A 9700-nucleotide genomic window follows, 5' to 3' on the forward strand; every position below is an offset into this window, starting at 1 on the left:
GGGAGAGTGGGAAAGGGCAGTGGTTTCCGTGGAATCCAGTCCCCTCGAGCTACAGGGGGTAGGGGAGGAGAGAGCTAAGCTGTCTTCAGAGGTGAGATAGCAACATCACGGCCACAGAAATCAGACTGCAAATGGCTAGAGGTAGGTCCAGCTATGGGTTCTTAGAGATAGACTCTGAGGAAAGGTGAACTGAATGGTTGCTATGGCAACTGGATAGGCAGATTGGTCCACTTAACTGTCCCCATAGTAACTGAGCTCCTGGAGAGCTATGGAGGAATTAGTTATCTTAACGTGCTACTATTATCCCCATGGTAACCAGTCTCTAAATGGCAGTGGTCAGCCTTAAGGAGCAAGCCTAGGAAAATCTTTGCTCCCTAGAGAAAGGGTGGGTAGGAGGTGGGGGAGGTGAATATATACCTCCCCGGCCTCCCAGGAGCTGAACACCTTGAGGTGGTGTGGGGTGTGTGTGTATGTATTTGGGGGCTAATGTGCTTCCAGGCCCAGGAGGAAGGCTAAGACAGTTGGGTATATAAGGTTTCTTTTCACCCCCAGCTCATTCGTGCCCAACTCACTCATGGGTTGAAGTGGACGGTGCAGCTGGGGGGGGGCTCCCCTTCCGGCTACACATTACCATTCTGATGCAGGGTGCGCCGGCGCTGGCTGGACTGCATGCTCAGGACCAGGTACTGCCTCATAAACTCACTGAACCGCTTCTGGTTGGCCAACTTCCGGGCTGACTTGCGGGCCCCGGTGAAGCCCCCGAACCTCTTCTGCAGCTGCTTCTGCTCCATCTCTCCAGCCTCATCCATGCCGGGCTCTGTCCCTTTCTGGGCTTGGATTAGGCTCCTGATGCGAGGCATGCGCTTCAGTTGCATCTCAGAGGCGCTGGGCTGGTAAAGGGCAGCTGCCACGTGCTCTGGGTCAGCAGGGCTGAGCTGCCAGGAGCCCCTGGTCATGACCTTGGTGCACGGAGTCCAGAGAGGGCTGCTGAAGACCTTCCCTTCACACTCAAGGATGCACACCTGCAAAGACAGAGGCCGGAGAAAGGAGAAGAATTGGGAATGTCTGTTAGTCCAAGGCAATGACATAAAGTCTTTCTGTTGGATACCAAATCCACATCGGTACCAATGCAAGTGACTCTGAAGCATCTCTTTATTAAGGACCATGTAGCAGTTTTACATGTAGTTACTCAGGTTCATAGAATTTCAGAGTTGCAGAGACACAGAAAACTATCTGTCCCAGCTCCGTCATTTCACAAATGAAGAAACTCGGGACTCAGAGAGGTGAGATTAATTTACCCCAGGTGACACAGAAAGTCAACGCAGAATGAGTGCCCCGAACTACACCCAGTTAGAGCCCTAGGTGAGTTTTTGGAGCCAAACACAATTCACGAGGGTCACCCATAATGGAGAATTTTATTTTGTTCTCTTATCAGGCTTGAGAGAGGTCAGATTGGTTTAAGAAGTTGCGGATGTCAAAGCATGTACTTATATCTGCATGGCCATTTTAAGGTCACCATGTTAAGAGGAACCCTAGTGGTGTTCATTTTTCATCCCACATATACTAGTTATCACTATCTGCGCATCAGTTATAGAAAACGAGGGTCAAGACCCTTTGGAACGTAGGCAGGTTGACAATCGGGTTCAGGTGGGGAAGAGGGACCATCAGATGCTATCCAGTGGACCTGCCAGGCCCCTGGGAACTTCTCATGCTGCTCTGTGTCTTCAGGTATCTCCCACTCCTAGTCTAGACCGAGAGCCTGGCCATGATGTTTCCACACCCCTCCTGAATGGTCCTGGCCTTGCCCCTACCTCCCACTTTCCTATCTCTGGTTGGGTCTTTTGGAAGCATCTAACCTCCAACTTCTCTTACTATCTGCTGTTTTGGTTTCACCCCGAACGCTTCTCTGTGTTTCTGTGCTCATCCAGATGAAAATCCCACTTCAACCTGGCCTTGCCATTATGGTCAGTGGGCAGCCGTGGAGCCCTTCATCAAACTTGGAGCTCTTGCCTGGCTAACGGGGCATCAAGAGTTACTGCTCTATCTGGACAGCTGCAGGACGTCAGAAGACTGTGTGCCCGATACCCCCTTTCTGGGGATTGAAACCCTGCCCCCCATGTCCAGAGTGGAACAGATACCAATATGGGCAAAGTTCCCAACCTGATCCCTAACCAAGGAGTGCGATGTTCAGGCAGCTAAATCACACACCTTACAGCTGTCCCACCAAACCTGAAAAAATGGCTCTTCCAGTCTTACTTCTCCTACAACCCTTTGCCACCCCTAACCCTGACCCTCTTTTGTCCCCGCCAAGCTTCTCCAAGATGTGGTCTGCTGCACTCATGCCTCCATCTCAGCATCTTCCATTTTTGCCGCATCTCCTTGAAATCTGCTTCCCGCCCTCATCTTCCGCGAGCTGCCTTCTCGAGGACCACCAGTGAATTCCCGGTCACTGGATCCAATCAGCCCTCATTTTCACAGACTGTGCTGCCTTTGGCAATGCAGACCACACCCTCCTGAAAATTCTCTGACATTGCACTCACCTCTCAGACTGTTTGTGCTCCTTCCTCCTGTGTTCCTAAGATTCTATCTTTAAGATTCTTCTCATCTCTCTTTACAATCTGCCCCTTGGTGACTGTTCATTTCTGTGATTTTGGTCATTCCTTTCAGGGCATCCCATGTCTGTATGTCCAGCCCCTGACATTGAACTCCCAGCACTTCTCTGATCTCTGTCTGGTATCTCCTTCAAAGTGTCTGACTAGCACTTTAAATGCAATTTGTTAAGAATTCCCTCTGGGGCAGAGACTGCCAGTTGTCCATTCCATACCCATCTCCCCTCTTCCTTCCTAACAGAACACTTGTTTTCTTCCTTCAGGAAGAAAGGCCACACATATATGGCCAATGACATATAAATGGAAGTAACCAGGTGGGGCTTCTGGGAAAGCAGGAGGCTGACTTATCTGGGGAGAGCATCCTTTTTCCCTTCTTTCTCCCCTTCCTCCAGCCTCCTGCTTAGAATGTGGGCGTTTTGGCTGGTGCTCAATGGGCTATCTTGAAGCCGTGAAGTGACTGAGGGGACGGAAGCCACGTGAGAGTGGCACTGGTATACAGGTGAAGTAGAAGGAGAAGGAGCCTGGGACATGGCTGATGTGTCAGAACTGCCGTCCCGGCCCCGTACTGTCTACCTCCCAGCTTCCTTATGAGGAATCAGATCTCTGTCTTATTTAAGCCACTGTTACTTTAGGTCTTTCTTACTGGCAGGTGAATTTAATTATCTAATATACTTTCTCCACCTTAAGTCTGCTCTTCTGCTTGGTCTGGGTGTGAATCCAGATCATCTCAGGACTTATTTATTTGAGAGCGAGGGTGAGAGCGAGAGAGCGAGAGAGCGAGTGGGGGCAGGGAGGGGCAGAGGGAGAGGGAGAGAAGCAGAGCCCGACCTGGGGCTCGATCCCATGACCCTGAGATCATGAGTCAGGCGCTTAACCAACTGAGCCACCCAGGTGCCCCTCAGAACTTCTAAAAAGACGGAATTCAAAAGCCGGTTAAATTCCTGAGGAATGGAACCAGGATTTAAACTTAACTTTTACAAAGCTCAGGTAATTCTGGTATCTGCGTAGGTTTGGTAACCACTGACATATTCCATGTTCCCATGTTATGATGAGGTTCAGTAATGTGTCCAAAACTACACCGTTAGACAAGATATTACCTGAACAAGAACCCAAATGTCTCGAGTTCCAGCCCAGGACATCTCTTATTCAGTGAGCTCTGTGTGTTGCAATGCAAATTGGTGCAAATGAGTACAAGAGTAGGTAAGGGTATTTCGAGACTAAAAGGTAAAGTTCTGATGGGAAAATCGCTCATTTTCCGCTGGGCCAGAGAGGAGAAAGAGACAGTGGCCAGTGGGAGTGCCGCTCTTCTTCACTGATGCAGTTTCCCAGGTGCAGCCTTTGCGGAGTCTCCCCCCCGCCCCCCGCCCCGACTAGCCAGAGGTAGTCACGGTGGTCCCTGCTGATACACAAGTCACGAGCATGTCTTTTCCGTTTAGATTTTCCGCAGAGATGCTGATAGAACTAATATCATCGGTGCCAACTCAGCAGAGATACATAGAGAAATCACTTTTTCACACCCCAGTGTCCCTGGGTATGAAAGCAGCTTCTACATAGGTGGGAAGGGCAGATGTTAACACAATAGTAGCTACAAACCTGAGAATTGCTACTGGTTTGTTAGAATGCAGCTCCTTAGCCTTTACTCCTGGAGATGTTCATCTAGTAAGTCAAGGGCGGGGCTGAGGAATCTGCATTTTTAGCAAACACCCAGGTGATTCTGAGGCTGGACTGTGCTTTGAGAAATCCTGCTTTGGAACTTGCCCTGAGGAGGAAGGTGTCATCACGGAATACAGTGGTCGGAGTCTCCCTCAGAGAAAGGGTCTGTATTTAGCTTGCTCCTGAAATACTTTGAAGTAAACCAGGTAGAAAAACTTGTAGTACGATCTTTCAGATCATAATCCTATTGGGTGATTACTCTATAGCAGTGGGTGTCTAGTGGGGGCAATTTTGTCCCCAGGGGACATTGGGCAATGTCTGGAGACATTTCTGGTTGTTACATGGTGGGGAGGGGGAGGGGAGATGCCACTGCTAACCTATGAGCAGAGGCCAGGGAGGCTGGCAAACCCCCCCACAATGCACCGGACAGCCCCCCATGACAAATAATTACCCAGCCTAAAATGTCCACAGTGGTGAGGAATCCTACAGGGGAAAGCAGGAAAGCATGGGGAGTATTGGGAAATCCAGCAGAAGTGTACAACTTTGGAGCTAACATGGACTTGGAGTAGACTCGGTCCACTCCTCACAGAATAGGAGCCCCAAACGCTTTTTGAACGATTCTGCTCCTTCCATTTACAAGAACAGGTGGAAGTTGTTAAACCTAGAGGCTATTAGATCTTCTGTGAGCCCCTGGGTTGCTAAGCCCAGATGGTAATTAGATTAGGTGTCAATCAGAGAAAATACAATTCTATGATCAAACCAGATGCATAGGCTGTACAGAGATTCAACATACTGTTAGATGAATTAGATACTAACAAAATCATCTCAACTCTTGATTTAGGAGAAGGTTTTGGGCAAATGTGAGGAATCCAAATTCACAACAGCATTTGTAGCACCAGATGGGCAGATGAGCTTAATGCCTAACACTCTGGTCTAAGGGACCCAACGGCCTCTTTCCAGAGACTGGTTAATGGCCTATTAAGTGAGCTGGACACACTTTCACAGCCCACGCTGATGACATTGCTATATTAAGCCAGAGTGTGGATGAGCATCTGGAAAGTCTCAGACTGGTGCCAAATTGATCTGTAAAGCTGGGTTTGTGGGGAAACTGAGCAAAGGGCCATTTGGAGGTCTGGGATCAAACATTAGGGAAATAGAGCACATGAACCCATTGGAAGGAAAAGAAGAGGCTCATTGAGATTGTCAAGTTTCTGCCAAAGGATCGAATCACCTCTGACCAAGAGACATTTGGGAGCTACTTGCTTTGGGAGGTTCTGCTAGAATATCTGAGGGCTAACACTAGTAGGCAAGCAGATGAATAGTGCAAGAGAAAAACATATTAGGAACTCTTTTTTTTTTTTTTTAAAGATTTTATTTATTTTGACAGAGAGATAGCAAGAGCAGGAACACAAGCAAGGGGAGTGGGAAAGGGAGAAGCAGGCTTCCCACCAAGCAGGGAGCCCAATGCGGGGCTTGATCCCAGGACCCTGGGATCGTGACCTGAGCCGAAGGCAGACGCTTAACGACTGAACCACCCAGGCACCCCCATATTAGGAACTCTTAACTGCAAATCAACAAGTAAGAATTTTCTTGTATTGAAGGATAGAAAGCACTAGAAGTTAGTTTCTTTTGCTATTAATCAAGTTTCAGGAGTTTGTAAATAAAATTCCCCAGACCTTGAGGGTTACCTTCTTGTTTGCCTCTAAAATGACTCGGTGAATCTAGTTTTTTCTATGTAAGCTGATGGAGTAGGTATCATTCATAGGTGGAAGCCCAAGACATTGCAATGGGTTTGGGTGTATGAGTCATTTACCGACCCAACTTATAGTCTAACAAAAAGCCAGCCATACTTGGACCGTTGATCTGGAGTGAGAAATACAGAACTTCTTGATAAAGCCAAGGATTTAGGGAGTCCTGGGAATAGCTCAGTATTACATAATTTAGTGTAGGGATTGGGAAGATGATCCTTGCTAAAATATCTAAGTTCCCCCAGCCCCCATAATTCACAGAGTTGGAAAAGGGTTGCAAGATTTGGAAATGAGATGTGGTTGCCAACATTCTAGGCATTTCACCAAACTTTTAAAAATAGGTTAAAAGTGAACACAAACTAGAAACAAAACAGCCAGGCAGTCAGCTCCTCTGAGGGTCAGCAAGCACTTTGAAAGATTTATTCCTCACTGTGGAGGCTCTAACTGGCCATATTCTAACTTGTTTCAAAGAAGTATCTAACAGTGACGTCTGGACCCCAGAGATTTAAGATGCAAGGGAGGGATGGAAGCATGCTCCAAATTCTTTACTGGCTTTGGAAGACACCAGTGTAAAAACTCTGCAGCATCTGCAGGGGTTGGACCCACTAGGAGACTAAGGATCTTGCAGTCTTACAATTACCATGGACGCTGTTCACTGAGTACGGCTCTGTGCCGCACGCTGGGGATCCCTAGCACAGTCAGAAACACCTTATGGGGAGAGACTGGCCGACACAAGTAACTGTCAGGACATAAAGGAGCGAGGGGCTGGCTCTGCTGGGGACAGGTGGAGAATCAGCACAGTGTTCTCATAGGTGAAGTTTAATCTGAGTTTTGAAGTAGGAGTATTGGATGAAGGAGGAGAGAGAGACATGCACAGAATGGTGGGGCGAGTTCCTGAAGCCTTGGGAAGGCCAGGAAGGGAAAGAGGGATTTGTCAGGAACTATGAAAAGTGACTGAGGCGAGGAGTGTACCTTGGGGAGTCACCTGCAGCTTGGGGAGAGCCGAAGGCCTGGGATCCAGGGATGGCATCTCAGAAGGACAGGGTATGGGGAGATAAGCCCCGAATCTTGGGTGTCACTTGTGTTTATGGAGTGGGGAGGGGAGTAGGAGCCCAACAGGAAGTAGAAAAAGAAGAGTTGGAATGGGGAAGAGACCCAGGCAAGGTCACCAGGAGAGGACAAGGAGGAGGAAGCCTGCAAATTGGCCCCAGACCCTGGAGACAGCAGCTAAGGAGTAAGGGGTCAAAGCTGCAAGTGTAGATTCCTCCCCGGGTGCACAAATATGTTTAAGTCCTAATGCTTTTTTTGAGCGGAAAATAAAGGGTTGCCATGAAAGATTCCAGAATTGTGCATGACTTTCTGTCTTGTCTAGACTGCAAATTGGGAATTGAGCAGGGTGGTGATTATCAGATTATCAACTCGTCACTGGTTTACATGTAAACTAAGTTGTCTGCTCTGTTTACTAAGATCAGGGGAAAGTGTTTCGTAGATGAACTTCTAAACCTCTCTGGGCTGCACCGCAAAGGCCTGTGGGCCTCCTGGGTTCCAAACTCAGTTTTTTAGGTTCCTTACATGCCACTTCCTATCCAGGTACAGGCATTTTCTCAGGTGCTCCCTGCCTCCCTCCTCCCCCTGGAGCAATCTCCCTGCCTCTTTGCTCCCACTCTTTAGGTCTCCTTAGATACTTCTGTTCCTCCAAAAGCCCCCTCTGTCTTTCTAGTCTAGGTTGGGGGCCACTGCTCTGTGCTTCCCCAGCACCCAGTAATTAATCCCTCTTGGAGGGATTGTGGGATCTTCTCTTCCACTGGTTGCAAACTCCATCCATCTGCTTACCTTTGGATCCCTTGGCCTGGCCCTGGGCTCAGCATATAGAAAACAGGCTCGAAAACCACTGAGCAGGTGCGGGAAGAGCTTGGTGTTTGGGTCTGTGGGGGCTGTGTCTGCTCATCGTTAGTGAGCCTGCCCAGTGTGAATATATGTTCTATATCTCCACACTCGCCTTAAGGGACAGTAGTTACTTTTGGTTGTTTTTAAAGGTTGAGCAGCTTGAGGGGCGCCTGGATGTCTCAGTTGGTTAAAGTGGCTGACTCTTGATTTAAGCTCAGGTCATGATCTCAGTGTCCTGGGATCGAGCCCCGAGTCAGGCTCCACACTCAGTGGGGAGACTGTTTCGGGATTCTCTCCCTCTCTCCTTCCCCCCAATCTCTCTCTCTTTAAAATAAATAAAGAAGGGGTGCCTGGGTGGCTCAGTCAGTTAACCATCTGTCTTGGGCTTGGGTCATGATCCTGGGGTCCTGGGATTGAACCCTGCTTTGGGCTTCTCGCTCAGCAAGGAGTCTGCTTCTTTCTCTCCCTCTGACCCTCCTCCCTGCTTGTGCTCGTGCTCTCACTCTCTCTCTCTCTCAAATGAATAAAAAAAAAAAAAAAATCTTAAAAATAAATAAATAAATCTTTAAAAAAATAAAGGTTGAGGGGTTTGAAATATGACATCTTTTGAAAGAAGTCTGACTGCAAAGAAAAAAATAATTGAGTTGTATTGTATTGGATTTACTAGAGGAATAACTATTTAGACTGACATGAAAGCAGTTGAGAAAGCAGTTTATTTAATGAAAAGAAATTTAATGCCAGATTTGCACCTCAAGTTCAAAACTTAAAGTATAAGGGAGCATTAAGGTATTCATTGTAGAATTACCTATAATATCAAAAATGGAGGGCAATGTAGATGTTCAACAGGAGGGGAATAGTTAAGCAAATTATGCTGTATTCGTAGAAAGAAGGAACTTAAAATAATGTTTAATAACATGGGGAAATTATGCTGGTATAATATAGCAAGTGAAAAAACTAGGGTTCTTTCTCCGACAATCTCTGGGATTAAAGGTAATTTTCTTTCTTTTCTTTTTTTAGACTTCTCGGAATTTGCCAAATTCTCCAAGATGAGTATGCATTATTTTCATAACGGGGAAAAAATGGCAGCACAGGCAGGCCTTTATTTGAGTGTGGAAAAGTGGGAAGATGACAGGGTTTGCCCTTAGAAGATGGGAACGCCCTGCACCTGTTTCCTGCGGACCGCGTGACACCAGGCCAGTCACGTCACCTCCGGGCAAGGCCGTGCCTTCTCGTTCTGGGGCTGGAGGCAGGGGGGAGGAGAAGACAGGGATGCTCCAGGGCCTACCTCAAGGTTGAAGGGGTCGAGAGCTGGGCGGAGCTTCTCCCGGCAGGTCAGGCAGTCCTTCTGGCAGCTGCCGGACACGCTGGAGAAGAGGCTGAGCAGCAGGAGATCACAAAGCAGGATTTTCATGGTGCAGGAGCAGGGCGCCAAAATGCTAAAACACAAGGGAGCGTGGGTGGCGATTAGAACAGCCATTTTGTGGGGGCCGCACACAGGGGATGCCCCCGAGGGGACTGCACCAGAGCCCAAGATTCCCCTCCCAGGAGGGAGTGGGTCATCAAGGATACCAGAGGCCAGCTCCTGTGAGCCAGGCCTACCGCTCCAGCCGGGGCTAGTGTCTGGGCTCCTAGGGTGAGCACCTTGTGATTCCTGCCACCCAGCTGGCCACAACCTGCATGAGCGCTTCCAGGGAGCTAAGGCCTCGCGTTGCAACTTGCCAACGTGTGACCATTAGATGATCTCTCCAAGCTTCCGTTTTCATAGCTATAAGAGGGGAATGGTCGTACCTGTCTTGGCATGGG

General features: G+C 48.4%; 1 protein-coding gene across 1 annotated transcript; it reads right to left on the bottom strand.

Moving 5' to 3' along the window:
• Nucleotides 1–502: 502 nt before the first annotated feature.
• PNOC (prepronociceptin) lies at nt 503–9430 on the bottom strand. The gene is made up of 2 exons (XM_045879339.2): nt 9183–9430; nt 503–1022 (listed from the first exon to the last, which is right to left on the bottom strand). The coding sequence occupies exons 1-2, from the start codon at nt 9372–9374 to the stop codon at nt 621–623; spliced, it is 594 nt and encodes a 197-aa protein (XP_045735295.2). The 5' UTR covers nt 9375–9430; the 3' UTR covers nt 503–620.
• Nucleotides 9431–9700: the final 270 nt, after the last annotated feature.

Source organism: Mirounga angustirostris, unplaced genomic scaffold (assembly GCF_029215605.1).
Source record: "Mirounga angustirostris isolate CCGP_5_RB_7025 unplaced genomic scaffold, mMirAng1.0.hap1 SCAF_2, whole genome shotgun sequence".
NCBI lineage: Eukaryota > Metazoa > Chordata > Mammalia > Carnivora > Phocidae > Mirounga > Mirounga angustirostris.

Excerpts from the sequence above, each read along its gene's own strand:
- PNOC (XM_045879339.2), bottom strand. The coding sequence starts at position 9,374 with ATGGCTGTTCTAATCGCCACCCACGCTCCCTTGTGTTTTAGCATTTTG. Across the intron at positions 1,023-9,182 it reads TCGACCCCTTCAACCTTGAG|GTGTGCATCCTTGAGTGTGA; the intron begins GTAGGCCCTGGA and ends CTGTCTTTGCAG.